The sequence below is a fragment of the Pleuronectes platessa genome, chromosome 1 (assembly GCF_947347685.1).
Source record: "Pleuronectes platessa chromosome 1, fPlePla1.1, whole genome shotgun sequence".
In the NCBI taxonomy this organism is placed as follows: domain Eukaryota; kingdom Metazoa; phylum Chordata; class Actinopteri; order Pleuronectiformes; family Pleuronectidae; genus Pleuronectes; species Pleuronectes platessa.
Window position 1 is genome coordinate 27253369 of NC_070626.1, and position 27273 is coordinate 27280641.

Here is a 27273-nt window from a genome sequence, read left to right on the forward strand (position 1 = left end):
GCGGCCTTTTGTGACTGAAGAATATGAAATGCCATCTGTATTTCCCTCTATGACAAAACTGCCATCTAGTGACTGATTTTAACACACACACTCAATTACACCTGATCAGTACTCATTAGTTGATCCTTGGACAATGCTGACCGATAGATAGATAGATAGATAGATAGATGGATAGATAGATAGATAGATGGATGGATGGATGGATGGATGGATGGATGGATAGATAGATAGATAGATAGATCCTTGAGTCAGAGGTCAGGGGTCAGAATACATTTGGTACCCACATCATCCTAATAAAAATTGGAACAAATTAACGTGAACTACTGCTTAAAAGTAACAATTGTAATAGAGAATCCACTGATCACTAGTCCGTTCCAGCAGATGGCGGTAATAGAGGTATAAGCTGGTTTGCCAACTGCCAATAAAACAAAAAGAAGAAGGTGGCCGGAACCTTTCATCCTCAGCTTTTGTTCCCCGGATGATTTTTCGTGCTGCCACTCGTTACTGTGCGGCGTTGTTATTCCTCCGACTGGAAACTCGCTGACGTTCACGTCGTTGTATGAAGTTTCCGGATCGAACTCTAGAGTTTAACGTGTTTTCGAGGTAAAACATGTCGGACGCGCTGCTGCGGTGGATTCTGGACCAGTTACATCACGTGTTCGGACTGGAGGCGTGTGACGACATCGTCCAGTAAGAAACATTGAAGCTGTGAAACACCGGCTCACGATGCTAAAGCTAACTTTAGCTGTGACGTGTTTGAATAAGAGATACAAAATGGTTAAAATTGTAAATCTGTGGGTTGAGTTGTTTTCCTCTGATACAGCTGAAGAGCTTTGGTTTCCCAGCAGAAAGTAAACAATCTGACTGTTTATCTCTTTATCATCTTATTACTGCCTGAACTACCATTAAATTATCATTTTCAAGGTGACACACTCGTCATATCGAGCTTTTGGGGCCGACTAAAGTATCTTTAATAGTTTAGAACCTTCTTATACAATCACTTATTGAATTATGAATCAAAAGAGATAAGTCACACAGACATAAAGAGGAATTAAATTGGGCTGATAAGGATTCTGAATGATTTACTCTCGAATATCATTATCAATATCATTATGAATATTGTTTAAATAAATTAGATCAACCCCCTGATATTCAACAGATATATAAACATTAAATACAGACAAAGTTACACATGACTACACAATATTATTTTGGTTTAGTATCCCCAAAAAAATACACATTTTCTGGGTATGTTGTTATTACATATTCATTTGTTTGTATTAGTTCTCTTATTTCATTGTTTGAATCTATAGTTTGTAAAGAAACATTTAATTATATTCTGTATTTTATCTTATCAATCAAATCAAGTTTTCTTTATACAGCTTATATTCACTTTTCACAATTTGTGATATAAGAAAATGTCGGATAAAGATGAATGAAGAAGCAATGTATGGTAGAATATGTGAGTAGACATATTGTACATCAAGCTGTCTTATTTTAATCATAGTCCACGATCAGCTTCCACCATGATCATGATCCACTATTATTGTTCTGTCTTCTATTATTGTTTTGGTACGACAGAGCTTCCGTGCAAAAGTCTTCCCCACATGATTATACTCGTGTCAATGCTGTGAAGCTAAACAGGTTGAATCTTGAAATGCTTATTATGCCGCTCTGCTGTCCAGATACATTCTCTCCATTGAATCGGCTGAAGAGATTGAGGAGTACGTGGGAGACCTCCTCCAGGGCACGGATGGGGACAAAAGGCGGTTTATAGACGAGCTCCTCTGCAGATGGAGGAGGACTCAAAGACATGCTGCAGATTCTGGAAGTCTTTTCCTTCCTGTGGAATCTGTCTCACCAGGTAGGGCCACACGCTGCCTTGTGTCTGCCAACTACCTGTGCACAGCTAAACAATTCAAATAATTATTAATGCCACACACAATACACTGAGATAACGACATTTCTCTCAGGTGTGCTAAACTATTTTTGTGAAGGTAATTTTCTCTACTTTCTTAGATTCACAAGACCCGAACAAAGATACCCAGAAGAAGACTAAACGTAAAGGCCGTAACAAACAGGAAGTGATGACCGCGAGTCCAACGGAACCTGAGCCCGAAGTTGTCAAAACCCCCATGGATTTGATGAGGGTGAGTAAACATTGTTCTCCTACCACCTATTTCATGTAGATCCTTTGTAGATGATCCATTTCATTTGTATTGTCTTGCTTATCTTTTCCCTGTGTTCCAACTTGGATTTTCTCCTCCCTCAGGCTCAAGAAATCAGCAGCACCTCTTCAACAAAGAAGAAAAATAAGTTTGTCAATCTCTATGCTAAAGATGGACAGGACAGGCTTGAAGTCTTACTCCCTGGTCGATATGCTTGTGATTGCCTTGCTCAAAAGCACCCGCTTATCAACAACTGCATCAGCTGTGGTCGCATTGTGTGTCAGCAAGAGGGCTCAGGACCCTGCCTCTTCTGTGGAAGCTTGGTATGTAAATGTGAAATCTGACAGTTCTTAGTTCTTGTTAAGTTATGTATACTCAGTGTTTTGTTCTTTTCTTCCTGTTGTTCAGGTCTGCACAAGAGACGAGCAGGAGATCCTGCAGCGAGACTCCAACAAAAGCCAGAAGCTAAGAAAGAAGCTGATGGGAGGTGAGTGTCAAAACTGGACAGAATTATTAAATACTAAAAATCTATGAAGTCATGATATGGATTGATGCTATAAATGTTCTTTATTATGGTGACAGAGGTTGGGGAAAGAGATTATCTCCCACACCAAGAGGCCAAGATGAAGGCCGGCCTGGAGAAGGCTGTTCAGCACAAAGACAAACTGCTGGACTATGACAAGAACAGGTATCAAAACCACACAATCAGGAAGAGTGATCCCTTTAATTTAATGATAATATATATTACATACTCTTTGCTTCCTGTTCCCGCCAACCCCAGTGTCCGCAGAACTCAAGTTCTAGACGATGAGTCGGATTACTTTGCGACCGAATCCAATCAGTGGTTGTCGCCCGGCGAGCGTGACAAGCTGAGGAGGAAGGAGGAGGAGCTTAGAGATATGCGCTACGCCTCTCGCAAGGACAGGAAGATCACACTGGACTTTGCTGGTAGACAAGTGGTTGATGAAGGAAACAACCTCAACGAGTACTACAGCAAGTAAGATCGTCTGACGCCACTTGAATCAAGGCTGCAGGATCACGTTGTGTTGTCATGTCATAAAAACCTTCTTGTTTTGAAATGTTCATTAACGTACAGGTTGGACGAGACCCTCAAGGCTATGAACAATGACTCAAAATCACCGATGAGCTCGGGAAGACAAGGTGGAAGGCAAAACCTCAGGGAGCTGGTCAACCCCAACATAATGCAGGCTGCACCAGAGGTGGGTCCTCTCTGAGATACACTCGGCCCAGCAATACTCCCCCCTTGTGTTGCATCTTCAGCACTGCATATTCACATATTCTGGCTTTAAACTGGTCATTACCATTATCAAAGTTGATTGAAATTGTAAAATCAAAATGAATAATAAATAATGTGTTCAATTTAAACTGATAGTGATGGGTATGGCTCACAGCTGTTTCTAATAGCATGCATAGTAACTTTATACTCTCATGAAAGATGTTATTCATATTGATTGGTAATGATAATGATGATGACATGACTTTATTTTGTAGTTTGTGAACATTGGAGGCAGTGGAAACAACAGGAAAAACATGGAGCAGGGAAAGAGTCTGGCAGAGGACAAGGGAGACGAGGGACGCACCAGGTTGCGGCTCCAAGACAAAGAGCTGCAGGAGATGTCTGACGGAGGCTGGTGCCTCAGCATGCACCAGCCCTGGGCCTCGCTGCTGGTCAAAGGCATCAAGAAGTAAAGACTAAACCCAATCAAGAATGAGCTTTCACAGAATTTTTGTAGCCTATGCAGCTATGTTTTCTGTTCAGTTGAAACAAAGGTGTCATTGCATTCTGTGTGTGTGTCTGTGTGTGTCTGTGTGTGTAGGGTAGAGGGTCGGACCTGGTACTCGTCACACAGAGGTCGTCTTTGGATCGCTGCTGCAGCCAAGAAGCCCACTCCTCAGGAGATTGCTGAAGTGGAAGCCATGTACCGCCACATTTACAAAAAAGGTACATACACATACTGTGCACAGATCAGATCAGGAAACATAATGTGAAATCTGGCAGATAACTGTGTATTGCTGTTTAGAATTAAGTGCAGATGTTTGATAGCTCTCGTTCTCTGTGCAGAGCCAAGGTTTCCAAAAGACTACCCGACTGGCTGCCTGTTGGGCTGCGTCAACATGAGTGACTGTCTGGCTCAGGAGCAGTTCAGAGAACAGGTGAGTTAAACAGCACTTCCAAGAGATATGAGGCTAATGCCAGTTTAATACTGAGCAAAGATGAGATGTGATGGCAATTAATGTCTGGAACCAGGGTTAAGTGTCAGTCAGGCTGTTTTGTGATCCAATTCTATTTATTTAAAACAGTGAGAAATGTGTGATTTGCTTTTGGTTGTCTTTTGATAGACGGTTGCTGTTGTATGTAGACAGCTGAAACTTTCAGTTCCCCTCCTCCTCCTCCTCATTTTGCTTTTTCCATCCTTGCTCCCTCAGAGGCTTTGGTGACGTGCAGTCTCAGCTTGTCATGCACAGCAACAAAAAAAAACCCCAACTTATATAAAATAGAAAACCAGACTTTGTTTCATCATGTGGTTCTATTTGCATTATACTTCAGTCTTTTGTAGTATTGTTACAACAACAGTATTAGTGCAAACAAAAGAATCATCATTGAAATTTTATTAAAATGTTTTTAGCTACCTGATTATTCATCAGACAAATGCTTTTATTTAAATCATTAATAATAATAACAAATCAGTTCTTGCTTAGAGAAAATGGACCTTTTCATGTGTTATTTAACTAAACATTTTCTCTTGCATATTTTGGAAATTGTACAAAGAGACACACATATTCAATAACCATGCAAACTCTTATAATATCATGTTTACCAGCAGAGGTCAGACTACACCTTTTCACCAGTAGCTCCCTGCCAGCTCACACTATTAGCCACTAGAGGCAGTATTTACCACAGGACAATTCACCAGTGACACACATCTAAGCTGTTATTACCCCATTTAACTTCCACCAGAGTGAATGGTGATATATGCACATACCACTGGCTTCAGTCCGTTACTTTCATTGCAAAAGGATCTATTTCGTCTGAAAGCTGCAGGAGACACGAGCAGCGAATGGAACCCTGTTATTATTAACAGCAGGACAGAATGTACTGCAGCTTTCTCTCACTGTCACTTTATGAATTCCATGGACACTCAATGTGAAATCCTCCCTTGACCAAAGTGTTACGAGGACTCTGGGTGGACTCTGAATATCTGATGTGGCAAAGTGTGGAGCTGCTGCATCAGCAGTTTGCTCAGAGCTGCCTTTTTGTTCTCATAAACTGTTTACTCGAGCTTTTACGCCCAAATTACTTTAATTAATTGCAGTTTTACTGAGTAAAAACTGGAAAATTCGTCCCACTCCCCATTAAGTCATCTTGTACATACAGAGTCGCTCTCCCATTCGCTGTCAGTGGAACACATTTAAACTTAATTACATTGCCGTCCTCGTCTTGGCAGTTTTGCCTCAGGCTTTTGGAAAGACTCTGTCTGAAGTCCATTGCTCCCACACTCTCGCAGTATATTATGTTTGTTTTTATTAGAGCTGACACAAGTGCTGTAGTAGATTCATTGATTAGTCAATTGTTGGAAGATTAGTCTTGTTAAAATGTGTTTTTTCCCCCCATTGTTTTGAATGCTAAATGTTCCCCTACTCTCCCCCTCTCAAATGTGATTGGTTTTCTCTTCTTTCTTTGGTGATAAATTAAGTTTTTGAGCTAAACGAGGACATTATGTAGTTTTTATTTTGGGCTACGTGAAATTGTGATGGGCATTTTGAATGTTCTCTGACATTTTATACTCAACCAATTTTCCATCTGTTAATCGTGAATGTAGGCTAGTTTTTTCACGGCTCGGATATAATTAGACATCTCACATCTTGATATGTCATAGGTGTTTACATTTTGAAAAACAGGGTTGAGACGCACTACAAACGCTTCAGTGGGGGGTTAAATATATACTCTGCTTTTCCCACATCAGTCAGAGGAAAACCTGTAAACAAAGAAATGCCATTGGTTGATATGTTGGCAGCAACTTCTTGTTATTTTTAATGTGTGCAAACCTCTACACGTCTTGGAATTATCCACAGAGAAGCTGCGTTACTGCAGAAATGTGTAAAATGCAACACATTGTACAAACATGCCCTAACCATGCCCTCATACACATGTACACACACGCTTGTATTTGCTGTCTCTGATGGGCTACTGAAACAGATCACGTTTGGAAATGGCACATTTCTCAGTTCCAATTAAAACAGCAGAGGCATGAAAAAAGCTTGAATCCCCGTTCAGGGTGCAGTACTTGTGTTTCCATGGATCTGTGCTCAAACATTTCACATATTTGTCTTTCTGCACAAAGACACTTCTCTTATTTCTTAGGGGCTCTGAATTTCTTAGAGGGGGGGGGAAGACTTTAAATAGGTGTGCTGCTACATGGTTTGCATTCTGACTGCTGGGACCCGTAAATCTAAGGGCTTTCCCCTTTTGTACCCTGTCCTCATTCTCTCCTCCACCACTCATTCCACCCAGGGCTGTAAAATCATGTTTGCAGGCAGTGTGACTGCCCTTTCATCCTGTGAAAGGTTGTGTGTGTGTGTGTGTGTGTGTGTGTGTCTGTGTGTCTGTGTGTGTGTGTCTGTGTGTGTGTGTGTGTGTGTGTGTGTGTGTCCACTTGCACAGAGCAGCCATAAATAACACCCCCACCCCACACAAGGCCCCACAGAAAAAAAGAAAGAAAGAAAGGGAGATGTTGAAACTAGTGAAGCAACCAGAGAAGCACACCAGTAGCAAAGGTCTAATGATGAAGCTGAGCTGTTGGTTAAACTGCTTATTCCAGTCACCATTTTAAAAACAAGTGGGGGTGGTGGTGGTAGTTGTTTAGCATTTCACAGTTTAAGCCTGCTTCCTTTCATTTGAGTAGAGGAGTGCATGTTATGCTAGTGCATAGTAGCACACGGCTGAGCTGAGCTGCTGGGATGGGCGAGTGGGTGAGGTGTAGGATTTACTGTCCTGTGCTGGCAGCTGTGGGTGTTTAAAAGGGGGATGGTGAAGGACAGACAGCCATTATTCTTCACGCTCTTCTAAATCTGCCCCTAGTGATGTATGAAATATTTAGAGAAATTGGAATGTAGGTAGATCAGGAGAGCACGAGAGAAACGCCACCAACGACTAAAGCTAAATGTTATAAATACTTGAATGTCACCGATCCACTGTGTGGGCTGTCGTTCTCCTGTCGGGGCGCTGTTGTACAAAGCGGCGCCAGGAACCCGATACCCCGCTGACAGTCAGTGCAGGAAGACCACCCCAGGCTGAGCAGGAATTCCATCTGCTTCACTTGGACCAATTCATTCCCTCATTACAAACTGACTGGCGTATTGATCCATTCTCCCCCATAATCTCTCACTCCTCCCAACTCCCCAGTATCCCCTTGCTGCTGATAATTGGCCAGCCATTATGATCTGTACTCTGTCTCTCCACCCTACCCCCCAGTGCTCACTCAGCAATGGCTGGAGAGATGTATACGCCTGACCTGCCTCCTGCTGAGGGCAGGGAGGGTGTTGGGGGTGGGGGAGGGAAGATAGGTACATTACAGATTGAAAATTGCAGTGTTTTGCTTTGAGACGGCAGAGTGCGCTAGTTAAAAAGATGATGAGCAGGGAGCTCGTGGTGTTGGATTTACTGCAGATGGTTTACTTCACACATGCTAATGACACTCAACAGCAATACGGTAAAATTGTGCATAAAATGTAGTCAAAACCGCGGCACTGTGTGTACACATGCACAGATCTTAAGTCTGGTTCAAAGCACAAGCAAAGGCACATCAGACCCCATACTGAGCTTGAATCTCACCATCAACCTGCTCCTGCGGTGAAAGAATTGACTGGATCAATCCTCGCGCTTAATAAGGGTGAGATTTCTTACTCTGCTCCTCGGAGCAAATCATCAGCCGCAGAGCTGCATGTCTTGGTAAATATGAGTCAGAGAGGTCGAATCTATTGGAGAGGCACGGTAAGAGCAAAACCAGTGACTGTTCAGGGCCATATTGATTTTTATGTGTCTATGAGGGCAAGACAGGGCTTTGTGTCTGAGTGTCTGATCTGTACATACATTATCTAATCTCAGAGACTTATGAATTTCCTGATGATGAAATGCTGACACAGTAACGTAATCTGTAAGTTTCATCATTCTGAGAGGTTTTTCAACAGTTGTATCGTCGGTAGTATCTCATGTTTCACAGATAAGCATGTTTTATTAACCTGGGGTCTGCTGAAGGCTGACATACAGCGGGTCCCTTGGCACGTATGTATATCAGATAGACACATATTTGAGACCTGCTTTGTACTGGAGGCTTTATTGCAGTTGCTCCCAGCTGGTGTAGACTCATGTTTCACATTTCTCCTTCGTCATTTAGTCACAGTCTGTTCATATGGCGGAATGAACATAAATTCAGGTTAAATTCACATGAAAACAAAAAAAAACAGAAATATTCACGAGGCTACAAGGCATTTTGACATGCTATAATGGAAAAAGCACATGTATAAATAATTATGAATGATGTCTGGATTCCGTTTACTTAAGTGTCCAGCTTCTGGAATGTTTCATGTTGGCTCACTGTCACGCTGTCAAGCCTCACTGGGACAGAGTAAAGTATTTAAGGTTATTCCTAACACCTGTGCTTTTGCTGTTATGACAAGTCCAAACGCTGTGGAGTCGTATCAAGGCTTAAAAAGCAATGACACTAATAGCACTGCACGAGCAGTTGGAACTAAATAAAGTGAAGTCATTTTTAAAAGCATGATTGAATGGGACAAACGTCAATGCAATAAAATAGAATAGACATGTAGCATGCTTCAATATTGTTTCATTTTTTAAACTTCATGTCTAAAGAGATGGTTGAAGACTAAAGTCCTAGTTTTATTTTGCATTGTTAGGTTGTGTGTCCCATTTTTTTTTTTATACCTATGCCTCTAAATAAGTAACAGCATCATCTGCATATATGTGTAGTTTTGAAGGGAGATTAGCATTAAATAAAAGTAGTGGAACTAGAATTGATCCATGAGGAACACCATTGAAACGGTTTGAGGTCAGTGTTCAGTTTTTTGTTTTTTTAATGTGAACAGTTTGCAGGAATCAAAAAAGTACAAATTAAATCATACTCAAAACCATAATGCTGTTAAAATAATCTGCGTGACCACTGATTTAGTGACTCAGTGCTCATTGGGCTGCAGTATATTGTACCTTTTTTTTCCGGTATCCAGTCTGTAAATAAACCTTTATGTTCCTTTCATTATAGCTTTTTTTAAAACTGTATACTTAATCCCATCTGAGCACAGTATATACAGAGCACAGCTATGTAGAGCGCCAGCACGCCAGATAACAGGACCCATAGATTTCTACCACATCACATTCCTGCCACCCGAGCCACTTATCTGTTAAAAGAAGTGCTGGTTTCTGTGGAATTCCATTTTGTGCAAGCTCTCCCTCTGACCTCCAGAGTGGAGCTCCCGTGCTTGTTAGGCCGGCTGGAAGCTCGGACTGATGCCTGCGTTTCCTTGTGTGGTAATGTGATATTTATATGCTGAAAGCCTTCCTGCCAGCATGCCACACACACACTCACACGCACACGCACACACACACACACACACCCTCTCTCACAGGATACATTGGATGCATTCCAAAGGAAGGGAAGTCAGGCAATGCTATTTTTCTTCACCCTCTCTCTCCCTCCCTCCCTCTCTCACTCTCTCTCTAACATAGTGTGAATCCTTAGCAGTGGCGCCCCCCCCCCCCCCCTCTCCTCCCTCACCCCTCCCCCTCCATCTTCATATTTTCCACACTTTCTCTTTAACAGTATGTTTTACAGGTCAGGGCTGTGAAGTTGCATGTTGGCGCGGACTATTCAGTATATGCTCAGTGAACAGACGTGCACGCTTACATGCAATTGTTCGACATTTCTCTCTTTTGCCTTCTCCCTCCCTGCCTCCCTCCCTCTCTCACTCTCTATCTCTTTGTGCACAACCCTGTCACACACTAACACACTCGCATTCCTCCCCTTCCTCCCTTTTTCCTTGCTGGGCAGTTTGCCATGGCGGAGAGGTCAGACATCATGTGATTCTGCAGTGGTGTGTAGAATCCATTCAGCCCAGGGTCCCCAGGCACTGGATGACAACCAACCAAACCTCAGTCACAGGTTCTCAACAGCATGAAAAATACATAGAACCATCTGCCAGACTTCAAATGGTCTGCTACACTCTTTAGAATTTCACTGCTGTCCTCAGACCACTTCAATGAATGTCACACGGTTTCTGCTGCTGGAGGAAAACTGACAGTTAAGCCCCCTTTATTATCTCTGCTGCTCCTCCATTTTGCTCTGCTCATTTAATGGGAGTTGTTCCTTTTCTCTGAATCCTGATCACAGGATCTTTGGAACAATGATAAAGGCAGCGTGAGAGACATTTCAGACGGCCCTCTTTGATGGCGTGAAAGACAGCAGTGTTGATGAAAATGAGTCAGAATCAAGGAGAAGCAGCTAAACGCCGAACCTTATGAAGTGTTAGACTGAATGCTAAACAGGTTCAAATTCTTCCCTTTTTCTCTTTTAAAAGCGATGTGACGTGTTTTTGCTCTTTTCAAATCAGACCTCCTCAACTCGTGAGATATTTCTAAGCTGGAAGACAGTTTTTTTTCTCTCGCTCTTGTTTCTGAGCTGGAAAAATGTGTCTAAGTCGAAGCCGTTATATCGTCATTACTCCAGTTCAATCCTTCAGCAAATACACAGAAAGCCCTGCAGGGGTAATATTAGTGTTGAGCAGTTTTATTGACTGGAACAGAATAGGAATGACAAGACACGGAGCCTTCGATTTACTATAGAAAGACATTTACCTGCACCTCAATTATTATGTTGATGTGAGTTAGCTTGTTTGTTGTGAATTTTATCAACTGATTTTCTTTGTTATGAAACTTTTAATGTTATTTTAATTAAACGTACATCAGGCCTCATTCGCTTCCTTCCAGTTGCTGCTTGAGCTGGCTAGCATATCTGAATGGTGCAGATATAGATATAAATAAACCGTCCAAATAATACTAACTCAATTTGACAACTTCCAGAAAACATCCGCCGCAACTGACTCAGATATTTGCGTTCTCACATACAGACAGAAAATGTCCGGACTTCAGTGCGTGTCTGAAAGCAGCCTTTGAATATTTACAGCTGAAACATGTACCGCCGGTGATGTTGTTTAGTTATTGATGTAATTCAATAGGTAGATGTTTGTAATTCTGTCAGTACGGTTTTCTGCAGACAACACTTAGATCCTAACATATGTAACTGGAGCTGCTTTCTGTGTTTTATCTATTTATCATATGGATGTGTTCTCAGTCTGTGCCCTCTTTGAAATGAAGACACCGGCTGTGTTGAGCAGTTTCTGCATTAAACAAGACCTCTGTGGGGTTTAACGTTGTGATCTATTTGGTGCCTTGCCACAGGGAAACTCTAGGCCCCCACTTTAATGAAGCACAGAATCAATATGTTTGACATTCATCTCCCATCTCCACATCTGGTGTTTGTTGTTGATGCCCCAAAATGGCTCCTCATGAGGCCAGTGTCTGTGCCAGCTTTCTGTTTTGGAATGAGGAAATGAATGAAGGTTATGTGGTGTAGTCAGTAAGTACTTTGCTCAAAACCAGTAGGCGACTGCGTTTTCCTGCTATGATTATATCAGGAACAGGAAAAAGCTCTCAATTTAATCACTTTTCTTTGTGCCTGTTCGCATCCAAATGTGAGAGCAGGCATTGCTACAGTCATTACGCCGAGGTGAATTTGTGCATTTCTGCCAACATTCCCCAGGCATGCCTTTGCAATTGCTTTATGTCACACATGCCTGTGTGTGTGTGTGTGTGTGTGTGTGTGTGTGTGAGAGTATGTGCTCATTTGAGTAGAGATCTTTATCCAGCCAAGCCCCGACCGACCCAGCAGCAGTATAACTACAAGTATCTCTCCTAGAGAGGGCGAGCCAGAGAGACAGGGAGCGAGAGACTCTCTGCCACTGCAGGGTCAGAGATTACAAACTCAATTGTACTCTGCTGGGTGACATGTCGGCTCAGCAACTTCCTGTGAGCGACATCACAGCAGAGGAAAGTAAGGAGAAAGTGGGGAGGCGAGGAGGGAGACCATCCATGCCTCCAGTGCCATTAATCTTACTCTCTTTGTGTGCAGCAAACAAAAATTATATTTAGCTTCCACATGCACTTAACATCAGAGATTCTATCTTATTTTTTTTAGTAAATGATCAGTGAATAATAAAGGATCATTTAAATTGGAGAGCAAAATATATCCTGTGAATGGATTTGAAATTTGTATATTTAATCATTTTAATCTCTTTCAATTTGGCTGATTCTCTACATCCACAATTAGTTTTTATTATTTGATACATCTTCACAAAATGCTCCTGGATAGCAAATGAATGTAAAGTATTTGCCACATGTCTCTTACACAGTTAGAGCCGCACTCATTAAAGGTAAATGAAGCTTAGCAACCACATGGTCTCTGATCATATGGAGAAGACATCTTGAATTGCTAGATAATTTAACACAAGTAATTTTCGAAGGGAACATATTTACTTTTCTGTTTGATGTAACCCGTTGGAAGTAAAATGTAGAAAGAAACAACATGGGTTCTTTCAATGTTGAGTGTTTGGTTTTTGAAGATCGCCAGTGTTATGAAACAGGGTTTGAAAAATATCCATTATTTGAAAATTGATGAAAAACACAGGCAGAGAGTCCCAGATGGATTCACCATCATTGCTATGTTATCTGGAATGTTTTTATTTTGACAATCCAAATGGCCTCATGGTATATCTTGGGTTCAGGATCTTTCATCTAGTCAGTCATATGCAGCATCAATCTGGATCTGACTGTCTTAATATATGAGCTCTAGTTTCAAGGTATGATGTGATCATTATCGTTATTTTCAACGAGGCTCCATTGATGTGTGCTGTGGGAAGCAGGGACTTAAGAGTCTGCCCCATATACCACCAGGTACCTGTGTGCGTGATCAAGCAAGAATTAATGTTGAATATGACAGGCTTTCCCTTACAGCAGTGTTGTCTCACTGAAGCGTTTATGCCTTCATGCCAGACGCTTTTAGGTCAGCTTTCTAATTTAGAGCTGAAGGTTGTTGAGGTGAAACTACAAAAAAGTATCTGACCACTTTACCTTACCTTCGAGTGGATTATTTGAAAAGCAGCCAATTTGTGTCACCAAGAATATAATCTCAGCAGAATTGACATACGTTATTTGGTCTAGGTGGATTTAATCAGAGCAAAAAAAGGTATCAACCTGTAGTATTATGTGATTAAAGACAGTATGTGATATATTGAAGAACATCGTCACCTTTGTCCACCTCAGGCTGTTAAAGCTGTGGATGTGAAGATTTTACCACATTCAACACCGAGTTGTGAATTTCTTATTAACATGTCTACAAGTGAGTTTAACGTTAGTCATAGTCCAACATCAGTTGTTACTATGAATCCAAATGCAAAAGCGTGTATGTAAATTTAATTTAAAACGCGACTGAACCACTTTGAATGTTGGCATCATTTAAAATGGGTATTGAAAATCAATTGGGATTTTGCTGTCATACTCCCTCAACTGCCAGCTTCAGCTCCACTTCTTTCTGCTGCCTTTGCCATATGTCGTGACATTTCTTGGAGCACATAGTGCACAGGGCCTTTTTTGCCACGGTCCACTGAGCAAAAATGCCATCAAATGCTTTTGCAGGCTTAGTGTGCAAAGTAGAGTATTGATTTACATGCAGCATAATTTCCTTGCCTCTCAAGTTGGTGGTGGTCAGTGTAGCAAGAGAAAGATTCAGCATAATTTCTTGAATAATGCTGGCACTTCACATATCTCTAAATTGTACATTTCCCCTGCTGGATGTTTAAGAAAACATAGGCGTGTTACAGCCAATGACCTGTTTCCTCCGTCGTTTTCCCCCCATTTTTTATGAAGAGATTTTTCTCTTGAGTTATTTCGTCAGTTGTTTTGAGGCCAGATGTCTCTGTAATAATATTGGATTTGCCCAGAAGCAACTGAGTCATCCTCTCCTCTGACTTCAAATCCAAATGAACCTTAAAAGAAGCTGTTTGGCATTACCTAGAAAATGGAGAAACACAATAGAATATTTTTGCAAATATTTAAGGACTTTTTCAACTCTCAAATGAAGAGAAAATACAATGCAATGCAAAGAAGTTTGCACATTAAGAGAATTGATGTCGCTGTGTCACAACCACCATCATGGTTAAACAAGTATTTGTACAGGTTTTTCTTTACCAATTGTACTGGCTATTGATATTTTATATTCTAAAGTATAACGAGTATTTATGTCAGCTAAAGCGAATGTCCAGTTGCCTCAGTTATAACACCCGTAACTAGCTATGGCAAAACTGCCATGCTTTGGACTTACTTACAAAAAAAGTAAAAACTTGAAAGACAAACAAAAATGATAAGGAAAGGATTAGAGTGTTTCTCTGCTCTAACGTAACCTGCCAGCTCACCAGCTTATTGTAAGCTTTGTTGCTGCTGATGCCAACACAGCTCTCAGTTCTATTCCAGCTACTTCCAAGCAGAACATGATTAAATAGCTACAGTTGTGTGTGCATGGGTCAGTGTTTACATTGAAAACATGAACTTCTATCACATTTACTGTGTAGTTGGGGTTAGTTCTGGATGCTGGAGTCTCAGGGCTAATGTTAGCAACTTACTGATTCTCATAATTGGCTTTGGAAAAGTTTACACAACAACCCTAAACCATTAGCCCATGCCCTTTGCCATTATCAAGTCCTTATACTAAAAGCCTCTTCTCTATAAATAGTAAAAGTTTTCTTTTAAATACGAACAATTTAAGCATAATGACAGTCTGATATTCCGCCTCATTATTATTTCTACCAGCATTTCAAACCCAATGCTGTTTCTTTATTTTGATGTCTACATTTTTAACCACCTGGTAATATTTACGTGCAGCTTCATCCTCAGTCATTGAATATTTTATCATGTATGTAGCCATCAAGTGAATATTCAAGACCCTTTTACCATATTTTTGACTCAGCTGAAAACATGGTAAGGTTAACTGTCTAAACCATTTACAAACACTTCATGGAGCTTGAGCTTCAGCTTCATCAGAAAGAAATAAAAAATCGTTTCTGCTTCTTTGTGAAAGATTTGTTGTTTCAATAATTGCTAAGAATTTCAAGCAGTAAAGCAATGCAAGAATGTACGGCTTTGCCATGATAGCAGCAGTAGCTATCGCTAAAGGTCTGTTTCTTTATTTTGTTTCAATGAAGCCCTTAATTTTGGGGAGTTTAGATAATTCTGAGCTGAATTAGTGCAAAGGATATCCCCACGTGGCTTCTAACCCAATATATTTTAGCCCACTTGCAAAACCTGTGAAAGCATAAATTGAAAAGGGCTTTCAAAGAGCTCTTATTCATCACCTCTCTATTTAACAGTTCACTGTGTTCTCCCCTTGGACCATATAAGCAGGATCACCTTATCTATTGTAAGCTGTGTTACTAACCCATGGTCTTAGAGAAACCTAAAACTTGCCTTTGATAGGAATCAGTGGACAGCTTTCCTCCTGTGCTCCTTTCTCAACCCCTGCTCGTTGCCAGTCTCCAGGAGAAGGAAGAGACCACTATTCCCACAGAGGCTGAGTGAACACAGATGGGAAGGCTGGACCCCAAGCGTCAGAATATCAAAGCAAATATTCACCTTCAGAGACAGACGTGTTCATAAACTCCCCGGTCCTTCTCAATTTCCACATTACAAAATCAAATGCCCACTGTGAAGTGGTTTGTTAGCTCACTTAAAACACAAGCCTTTTTGCTGGCAGCACCTGTGTTAAGGAGCGTTGGATTTGTGGCACCGATAAAGGGAGATTGTGGAGGAAAATAAGAAGTTTTAATGCCTTCGATTCCCTGGATTGTTCTTTGATGTCAAGGTTTGAAAGCAGACATGGTAATTGTCTCCAGGGGTTCTGGCTCTGTCTGTTTGAGTGTGTTTGAGAGTGTGTCTGTGTGTGTGTGTGTGTGTTGTTAAAGAAACTAGTAAGAAGGGTGAAGGCATCTGTGATTTTTTTTCTTTTCCTATTTTTGTAAAAGCAGCGTGCTTGTCTGCTTCCACTCAAATATAATTATGACAGCATATTTATTTTCTCATGTTTGGCATTTTTTAATTATGAACCACTTTTTTTATTAAAAAGCTTTGCATGACATCAAGTCACTGTGTCTAAAAATGGTCATGTTTTTGAAAAATTCCATTTTCTACCCAACATTATAAATCCTTTGGTGGTTCTCCAATTCAGAAAGACTCATAAGCTCGGCAAACAGAAGCTCAACTGTGCACAAGAGAGAGAACCCATTTCCTTGGAAAGTTCCAGCAGTTAGCTTGTTGAGTCTAAAAAGCTTTGACTGTAGTGAAGCAGCCTTGTTTTCTTCTTGCCCGAGGGCCACCACAGGAGGTGAAGTCATAAACATGGCTGGGAAAGTGGAACTGGGTTAAGTGAGGAAGTCTGTGTGAATCTCTCTGCACAAACACATGACTTCACTACACCTGTCATCACTAGAGCTAGCTCAGAGGCTAATGGATGGGCTTGCTCTTTACCAACATTATTTTTTTTACAGACCTCAATTGTTGTGCTTATGATGCAAAGGAGCAGGGAAATGTATTTTAATGCTCTTTCTGCAGCCCAGTCTTCCGGGGGCGGGGGGGATTTTATTGGTGGGATGGTGACAGCTTGAAGTCATTTACATCAAGATGGTTACAAAGACTCAGCAGCTCGCACTCTGCGTTGGTTCTTAAAGTGCACTCCACAGTACAAATATACACAGGGAGCATGGGTAATTTCCCTAAATCCTGTGTTGACTCCTCACTTGATAGTTAAACCCTAATTTTCACAGTGATGGTTTGAATAAACTTTATTTTTTTTGCAATGGATTTCACTGTACAAACATACATTATGTACCCTCTTGAAATTTAACTTTTTTATCAGCAGCAAAATGTGTCAAGCAAAGGAAATGTGTGTTTGCAGTTGAGCAGACTGACACGGTGGCACTCTTTGGAAAACCGTGCCCCTGGTGCCGAGCGTCTAATAATGAGATGTCTCTCGTCGTGTCGAGGATATTAATAATGTAAAAATTCAGAAGCCAGTGTTGCACACTCCTAGATAATTAATGTTCACCCTCCAACTTGACACCAGTTGATTCTGTAGGTGAAGGAGTACGTTAAATTTTTAATCATCCCTTTGCAACTTGGTGGTGGCCGTGCTTCAATGATCAGGGCAAAGGGAGCTGCAACAGCTGCCTGTTAAAATCGATTTGGTTTGGGTTAACGTCACATGGCGTCCGTATGATCCAGAGACTGTGTCCATACAAGCTGAGGGTCCATATGTTTGCACCTTTTGCTGCCAGTTTTAAAAGGGTTGTAAAAGGTGTCTGAGAATTTGTTGGACATATGATTTTCCGTGTAGCTAAAGCAACAATCACCTTCTGTTCATTTGTAATACAAATCATTCGGTCTTTAGTTAAAAATGATTTTGCTATCTGTAGCCCATTATGCAAAGATTATATAAATTCTATAAATGCAAAATACAGTAAACGCCAGTTGTCACAAAGTGATCAAAACAAAGACAAATGCATACATGAAGATTTTGCCATGTTATTTTTTTGGCCCCGTTTCTGAGCAACAAGATGCAACGTTCAACTGATGTCTAAGAGACAACTGAAATCAATGATGCTTCCTACGAGGCCTCTGGCTACATTCACATGAATAGCATAGTTTGGCAGTTTGCCGTACTCCAATAGAGACGCTGTTTGTGTTGAGCTTTACATGAATTGTTGATGCCTTGTTATTGAGTATCTCTGTTGGCATGAATAAACATGTAAAACCAAAATATTGTTAATCCACCTGAGATAGGGTAAATCAATAATGAGCCAAATGGTATTACCACATTTTGAACCATTAAACCTATGGAAGGCTGATGTTGGAATTATCTAAAGGTGGCTTAGACCTTGTAAATTGTGTTGTTTAATCTAAGTAACTGGTACAACTACTGTAATGCTAGACAAGGTAAGTTCTGCCCAATTTACATTTTTAAGTCGGTCAGAACAGCATAGTCGATCCATCTGTTTTTAACTGTACATGTTGTTTTTAACAGAAATGCTGTTTTCAGTCACTGCTCGGTTCATTCTGATCAGCTCTACTTTGCCGCTCTTTCACAAAGTCAAACTGCTCTTTAATGGAACTCAACTCTTCTTGCACGTGTTTCACAGTAAATGTGATGAGAAAAGATTATTTCTTCTCGACCGCCAGAAGACTTTTAATGTGAAACAGATGGAAGTTTGAATTAGCAGCAAACAGCAGATGGAATAAATCAGAAAACAAGGAGGATTTTTATTAAGATATGAGAATATTTAGAAATAAAGCGTGGATGCATTTGACACACACACTATGAAGTTATTGACCAAAGAAAAACATGCAAAGATCATAGCTACCTACGTTAGCCATCTAAAGTTATGACTTTCCCAAAACCTATAACCATAATACATTATGTATGAATTTCAACCAGAACTGTCTGTTATTATTCCAAATTTTAACTTTTGTTTGTAAAGCATGTGAGAGTTTAATATTTCAACTGTAATGAGTTACAATTTGGGCAAAAATCCGGCAAATTACGAATTGTGTGGGTTGGAATTCACTCAAGCTTGATTTCTTGAATAAGTGACAACACTAGTTTGGATGCATTATTTTATCAGAGCCCTGTAAGAAAATTTGCATAAACACTGTGCAGTAATACATATTATCTATGTATTACCTGAAGAACTAATTAATCTTACTCTGTATTATGGATACAGTTGGTTTAGTCTCAAATTTAAACAACATTTGTGTGGTACATTTTTTAATATTTCCTACAGCAAATTTTGGGGGCAGTGTTTTTTAATTAAAATGTAATTAAACATGTACATACAGTCTTATTTATACAAAGTGTGTTTGTGGTCTGGTTTCATTCAGCGATAGAAAAACAATACTATTAGTGCATCTAAAGGTTGAGAGGAAAATACAGCTCCATTGTCCTGAGGGCATATGCATTAGTTGGAGGGTTAGTGATCAGAATCAGGCTTGTGTTGTGTGGAGAACATGATAGATTAAAGAACGATTGGCGAACGATTGCTGTTGCATACAGTCCCCAACAACACCCTTTCACCTCCCACATGTAGCCCCTATAGCTCAGACACAACCCATCTGTTTCTCCATTCCCAGAGTGAAACCAGCCTTGACAGAACTGGCCAAGCACTATTTCAAAAGTGTCCTTTCTGGGAAGACACAGTTGGCTGTGTGTAGTTCCCTATCTATCAAAATCTCTGCTTCTGTGTTCTTCCCCTCACCTCATGCTCTTATTATCCGTCTTTCTAACTGAAATGGTATTCCTTATTTTCCCTCTCTAGTTTCTCCCCCCCCTCTCATTCTCCCTTCATGCTGTGCCTCCCTCCTCCTTATTCCACCCTCCTCATTTTTAAAAGCCACATGCTCCCAGCCCGTCTGGCTCAGTTGCACCCTGCCAATGAAGGGCTTTTTATTGGGCTGAGATTGAGTGCAGCCAAGCAGGGCCTGGCTAGGGCTGAGGCTGGGGCCAGGCTCGCAGTCCCCCAACCCCCCACCCTCCCAAACTGCACAGCCCACTCCACATGCCTGTTCTGGTCTGGCCCTGTTGCCCAGAAGGAGATTACTTGTCTCTGCTGCCCTTAATTGCCGACAGCAGCTGAAAAGAGCCACAGAGAGAGACATTGTAGAGAGAGGAGAGGGAACAGTGTTGGCTTGTTGAGCTGTCACTTGACAAGCTTGGATTCAAAGGTTTGTGTTCCTTCTGTCAAATCCTGGCTCAGTATTTAGCTGGTTTTATTAAGATGGATGTTGTTTTCATCAAACGCTGCTTGCAGCTCACGGTATTTTGGACTGTACTAAGTATGAATGCTGCACTAGAAAGTGTGCAGAGGAAGGAAAGGTGATGAAAGACTCGCATGAAGAAGAAACCTCAGTACATGATACTTTAATATAAGGATGTGTGGAATGAGCAGTAGGACCCCTGTGCCCTCTCCCTTCCTTCTAAACCACTATTTTCATAGCCAATAGCTTCCTTCCACTAGCTTCTTCCCTGCCGTCCCTTTTCCCTTTTTCCAATGACTTTCGTATTATTACAGTTGGTTATTGTTGAATCCCTCCTGGCTCGATCCCAGCAAATTAAATAGTGGGCAGCGTATTGAACTGGCAGTCTCTGAAGAAGCTGTGAAGCTCCATGAATCTTTCACCTCTTCTTTTTTGTTTAGCATTTTGTATTTATGTCTACATTTATCTTGCAGCTACTTGTGAAAATGTTCTGAATCCATATTTACAGCCAAGTGTTGTCTGCTCTACTCCTACTCACTCAGGTTCAGCACATATTATCAAAGCCTTCTGTGTTTAGGCTGCAAATAAATAGAGCCTTCACTTTAAAATAGTTTGGGCTTGTGCTGTTTTTTTTATTCTTTGACCAGACAAAAGGATTAACACAAATCATCAACTCCTGAATTATGTTTTTAGAAAGACTTCCACATTGTGGGGAAATATGCTCATTCACTTTCTTGCTAGTAAATGACATTACTCTGATTGGTAAATATATACAATATGAACACGAGTAGCTGGTTACCCTGGCTCTGTATTAAGTTAACACATAACATTCCACTAAACATGTTTTTTTTTTTACACTTCAGCTTTCCTAACGTTACCGTAGAGTTGCTAGGGCAAACCAGTTTCGCTTAGCTAGCTGGTTTCAGAAAATACTACGAAATAGAAACATCAATGGTGAAAAGTAAGTCGTGACTGGTAAAAAACAAACGGGAAGCAAATGGTGGTCACACAGGAACACGCATCAACGTTTTAAATGGTAAAACCCTTTTAAAATACATAACTGATGATTTATCTTTTATGGGCAGACTTGGTAAGTAGATATCTATGCTATGAAAACCGTTTTGGAGCCTGGTACCACAGTAAACATGCTCTTCTGTGAATAGTCTATGAACCCGTCGAGGCTGCAGCGTCCATGTCGCTCTACAGTCTGACTTCTAACGGCAAACCAAATTTGCCCGGAGCAACCAACTAGTGATACTCGACTCACGCTGGGGCATTTTAATGCACCTGTCACAGTCACTATACATATACCCTCAGATCTCTCCCATGTTAAACACTTGGGTCTCTCTACCCAGAATGCCCTGGGGCTGTAACCCTGACCTACCATGCCAAGAAACCGTCACACTAACGACTTTGGATCACTCTTTACTCAATTCAGAGTGACAGTCATTGTCACCCAACTGTGTTTCCACATAAATCCATCTCACAATTTCTTAATTCAATACCTGTGTTTCTCAACAAGCTCAGATTTAATTGCATTTGTTCAGGGGGTCCAATCCAACGACATTAAATCCTTCCTGATGAATATGGAGGGCTTCGGCAAACCACCGTGTCACACAGCCACAATGTTTCGTGCCCTTTTGATTAACATGGAATGGAAACAATTAGGTGGGGGGGAGGTAGCGAGGCAGAGCAGCACATTCAACAGCTTTAAATGCTAATTAGCTAATGGAGGATGAAAGAGCAGGCGACTGGCCTGGTCTCACATGAGCACACTCGGGCTCTGGCTGCAGCGACGCTTATTTCATCTGATTCTAGAAACGCCACCACCATTTTGTTTCCTTGAATACCCCCCCGACAACACAGCCATCTTGTGATCTCCAATGAGCCTGAACTCATCTTTTCAAGAAGTGTCCCTTAACAATTACACCTCCATTATTTCCCCTTTCAGATTATTCTCAGACCCGTACTCTTGGTATTTGAAATTCTTTTAAATAATATATAATCTTGTAGTGTTTTTTTCAGGGCAGCAAACAACCTCAGGATGATGTAGATGTGTTTAACCAACATTTGACCCAATTTCAGCTGACTGATGTCATAAATGTATTCTTGGTCATTGCTGTTCACACAAGACCAAGGTCTATAAAAGCTGTTCCAATCAAATCACTGCTGAACCATTACATCAGACTTTGTGTAAACCTAACAATGAATGACAATGACTCATGGTTCTTTAAAAATAATCACTGTGCACAGGGTTAAGTCCCTCTGGATTAAAGTGTCTTCTCAAGTGCTGAGCATGTGCATTTAAAAGAAGACTCGATTAGGCTGCTCACCTAAGTAAGCTATTTGAGAAGGACTGCTTGGTCTTAGCAGTTCACAGGATCGATCTTTACATTGTCAGTGTAATTTCATGTCCCCTCTGGCTACTTTAAAGACAGTATTCCTTCTTCCCAATCCGACGGGTGTTAATTGCTACATGGGGACACAGAGGCTTAGTATTTCTTAGATGCATCCTGATGCAGACGTGGGCAACTTTTCTTGGATGCAGAGACAGAACTTAGTCGATTAATGTTTTCCTCTATGTTCTTTTATTTTGCAATGTCCCGCTGCTGTATAATTATAGCCACCGCTGCTTCAGGATCAGTTCAGGATGCAATTTAAAGGTCCGGTCGTCTTTTTCCAGTGTCAGACTCTTGTCTGTCTTGAGTGTCCTCCCTCCACTCTCCTGCTGACCTGCACTAACGGGCAGACACACAAACAAACAAACAAACAAACAAACACACACACACAGGCTGCAGACAGGAGAGAGGTTCTTCCCGCAGATTATCACACAACGCAATTTTTTTAACGTCATTGTTGCAGAAGAAGCGATGCCCCGTTAATCCAGGAACATAAATATGAATTCAGCAGGTTTTATGAAGATTGGCTCGGAGTGTGAGTGATTAGAAAAAGAGGCGCTGGGCAGAGTCACTTGTTGACCAGCGGAGTAATGAGCTTCGATGCTGCCAGGCATCCTAATGCAGTGAAGGCTGAAGATGCAGCACACCAGTCTAAACTGAATGAATGTCAAATCAATGTGGAGAACACTGGCCACTGTTACAGAATGACTGTTGTAGTCAGATTTCTGAATTGAAAACCTTATAAACCTTGAATTGAAAACCTTGTAAAAGATGTATTCTCTCCCCCCATAGACATGCTAACCATTGTATCTGTCTTTAGAGGTTAAGACTAGTTTTAACTTTATCCCAATTGAAATTAAAGCCCACAATAAGCTCTGTTTAAGAGAAATGTTATGATCTATGTGAATGTGGGCAGGTTTTTTCAGCTTCTGTGAGAAGATGCCATCCAGGAAATGCAGTTTGAGTAATAGAGACAGATTTTGAAGGCAAAGCTATCACTGTGTTTTCTTTTCAGAAATTATTGTATCTTTTGTTACAACAAACGCAATGCAAACAGTCAATATACCAGGAATGTGTGCGTTGGCCTGGATTTGATGGATTTGAACCTGGTTCATCTTATTTTCTTGACAAGCCTTCAGTCTTTTTGCTATGACTGCACCGTGTGGAGGCGCTGAAATAAATGAGGTGTCTGTTTTTCCTGCAGGGCTGTCATCAAACTGAATGCATCCTATCCACTTCCTTACCATATCTGTTGCACTTTTGTAAATAGGTAACAAATGTTTTTCTATTTTCACAAAAGGCAAAGTAATTTACATATATTGTTCGCCTTTGTAGTGTTCACCAACTGTTACTGAAAGAAGCATTGATAGCTCAATTGTCGGGGACACTCAGGCCAGTATACTTTATCAGCAACGCTTGTTTGACTGTTCTTGAGAAAATATGAACAATTTAAAGTTTTCTCTTGCTTCTCTCTTTTGTGTTTGTACAGAACTACTTGCGATACTTTTCACAGAACAACCTAGCCCGACTATTGTAATGTCTTCTTAAGAGACTGTCGGAAAAACTGCACCATTATCCACAGTCTCTCCCTTCTGTGTGCCAGACAACGTTTAACTCTGCATCAAGTGTGGCCCTTCAGAGCAATAAACACTTTGGATCTTTGATGTTGTTCGACAACACATTGTAAGGCCTGACTCTCTGGCATAGTTTTGGTCCTTGAGAGTATTAATGGCAGTAGAATTGGTGTGTTTGGGATTGACCCAAAATAAACTAGAATGGCACTCAATAAAAGGAAGTCCCCCCCAAGGGCCAACAGCCAATTCAATCAATTGCGTATAATTTGCACACACTCCTAGATATCATTCCCCTGAATATGCCAAGATCCATGAATTATTTCCTTGGAAATTGGAGAGAATGTCAAAAATCAGATAAATACCCTTTGTCTGGGTAAGCCCACTAAATTGTTTTGGCCCTTGCCCCATCCTTCCACCATGTTTCTTCGAAATGTGTTGAGTTATTTTTGTGTAATCCAACAAACCAACAAACAAACATGAGTTGAACCTTATCTCCTTGACGGTGGCAAGTATCTGTGTTCAAGGCAATGACAATGATAATGTTCCACAGTTTAATGACTCACTGAAGTGTAATTGATCATGTTTGGAGCTGTGTAGTACAGAGGATTAAGCTCGATCAGACTTTAGCCACACAGGGAACAATATAGATGGAACGCAAGGAGGAATTTAGTGTTGATTTTCTTTTTCTTTTTTTAAATGGGATTTAATGACGATTAGAATCTTTACCTTGTTTAACCCGACAAAAATCATGGGTTGGGTAGTTTTGTTGAAGAGCTGCTCTGGGAAATCTAGGAGCGGATATACTTGACGGGGAGATCTAATTTAATTGGAATTACTGTCATTTGCCAAAATGGGATCAAGGGGCTCTTTCAGGGTTGCCACTGATGTCTAATGACTCGGAGTGTTTACTTATTTTACCATTCGCCAGTGTATTACGATGAAGTTGACACAGACTGCAATCAGAAATAAACGTCTCTATCATCTTTGCCCAGTTTGTCAGGGTTCATACAGATGGGTAGTCCACTCTGTTGATTTCCCTTAAAAGCCCCAAATTTGTCACAACCTTCAGTGCTCCTTTGAGGCAGATAGGGAGGCTGTGAATAAGAGAAGTGGGAGACAGAGGAAAAAGCATGCTGTCATGAAAAGAGCCGCTTCCTGGCTGGCTAGATGCAATCATGGGCACTATCTGATAGCGCCGGAGGAAATTGGATGAGCTGAGAGCCGTTGGCTGCCAGTGATGGGAAAGATGACTCCTTTGTCACTGTGTCAGTCAATTCCCTACTCTCACCTGAGAGATCAATCAATAACACAGCGAGAGAGGGAGGCTTTCTCTTGTCTCTGGGCCCCGGTATGCTGTAGGCTGCTGTCAATTATCTGCTGTAAAACACCTTCTCCTTCATCGGAATGTGGTATGGCAGGTTTTTATGGTGTGCATAAATATGTCCGAGACGTAGTTAAATGTGAAGCTTTTCTGCAGATTTCGCAGAAAGCTTTTAGTAAATTATGACATGTTAGAAGGTAAAATTGAGTGTAGTTAATAAGTGATTTTAATAAGTTTTAATTTGGTGATGCAGTTGTGTCCTTCACAGTGTCTATACACACAAATAGTTATTGTATGTCTGGGATTTTTGGTGCTGGTTGTAATAAATTCAGTCTCGTCCTTACTGCTCGCAAGTGGTGCAACTGCTCTCATTAGCAACTGCATCATTAGTCGTGTAATTATAGCGCATAAGACCCAGCGAGACTCATAACTATCAGTTGCTGTCAGGCATGTACTATTACATCAGGCAAGGAGGACATCTAGCATGATTTAGGCGTATAAATAGAGACACTCACTGAATGATTCATAACTGGGATGCAGGGCATTATGTGTGTTTTTTTTGTGTTATATTTCACATTTTCTGTGCACAATATGGCCACCGCTAAACTGCGATTTTCTCATCCCTCTCTCCTGAAGTGCCCTGCTACCTGTGAGGAGTCCGCCTCCCCATTCGTCTTCATCTGCACCAACCCTCAGGAGCTGCTGGTGAAATTCTCCATGAAAGGGAGGCACAAGATCTGTAAGTCCTACTTCTTTCATGTCGGGGGAAGTGAAGTGTATGAAATTAGCCCGAGCCGACCAAGGATTTTTATTATTTATTTATTTTCCATCAGCCTTCTCCTCTCGCATTTGTGTAGACATGTAAAAGAAATTATAATGCAAGGCACCGATCCTAATTACTACATTTTCATTAATGAAAGTACTAAATTGCACACAAAGCACCCTCCCACATACAGTACACATGTTCAGATCCACTCTACGAGCCATCTGTAAAGACGGTATTTTGCTGTCAGGTTGCCTGGGGGACAAGCCGGGCCTGGATGTGCTATGTTGTTGCTGTATTGTGTGATTTATAATAGGTCTCAAACACTTTTTCCCTCTGCTGCCATAGCTGCTGCTGCTGCAAAAGGATGTACCTGCAAGCTCTTTTGTTAATATTTCAAAACCCTCTAAAGACTTGAGAGGATTGTTTATGCAGCTGTTCCTCTCACAGATCTTTCCAGATCGATGGAGATGGAGAAGGAGAGGCTGAAAGTAAAATGTAGCAGGATATGTGCCCCTTTTTTATTCCACCAAAATGAATGTGATGGCCCCGTCTCCATCTTTGTCAAAATGAGGCCCAGTTAAGAAGGTGCATGTTTTAGGGATGTGAGCAGGTCTAGAAAAATATGACAAGTTCGATTACTAATAGTTACAGTCTATATCAGTAATCAAATACTGTTTAAGTCTTTCGTCTAGAGGTTTTCACGCTCTTGCACTTTCCTGCTACAGTACACCTAAAGTGTCCAATCAGCCTACTAATGTTCTATTGTTTGATTTAAGTCATTTAAGTCATCTTAAATTGTTTATACATTTCATTCCGTCAAAAGCACAGTCTTGAATAAAAGTCTGAACTTGATATGCTGACACAGTTTTATAGGTGTGCTGTCGTAAGCACAGAATGCTGTAGGGAAAACTACTCCTACATTATTAAAACCGAGAGTAGCTTGTGGTTATATGAATCAGCAGCTTTTGATTTTAGATTTGATGAACCTGCCTGTGGAAAAGGGTTAACCATTAATATACTGGCAGCTGCAGCTTCATTCTTTTTCCGTTAGATTTTTCTTAATAGACAATCTGAATTTCGCAGATTTCATTTCTGAAAAACAAT

At 40.9% G+C, this 27273-nt stretch overlaps 1 protein-coding gene across 1 annotated transcript in view; it reads left to right on the forward strand.

Annotated features, from left to right (window-relative positions):
- The first annotated feature begins 482 nt into the window (after window positions 1–482).
- The window catches only part of trip4 (thyroid hormone receptor interactor 4), a 63410-nt gene continuing 36619 nt past the window's right edge, over window positions 483–27273 (forward strand). Inside the window, exons 1-12 of the mRNA XM_053426647.1 lie at window positions 483–690; window positions 1686–1864; window positions 2020–2150; window positions 2273–2491; window positions 2577–2655; window positions 2751–2856; window positions 2950–3165; window positions 3265–3388; window positions 3681–3874; window positions 4007–4131; window positions 4252–4343; window positions 26040–26142. Of these exons, the coding sequence (XP_053282622.1) occupies window positions 611–690; window positions 1686–1864; window positions 2020–2150; window positions 2273–2491; window positions 2577–2655; window positions 2751–2856; window positions 2950–3165; window positions 3265–3388; window positions 3681–3874; window positions 4007–4131; window positions 4252–4343; window positions 26040–26142 (1648 nt within the window). The 5' untranslated portion in view covers window positions 483–610. The remainder of the gene's footprint in view (window positions 691–1685; window positions 1865–2019; window positions 2151–2272; window positions 2492–2576; window positions 2656–2750; window positions 2857–2949; window positions 3166–3264; window positions 3389–3680; window positions 3875–4006; window positions 4132–4251; window positions 4344–26039; window positions 26143–27273) is intronic.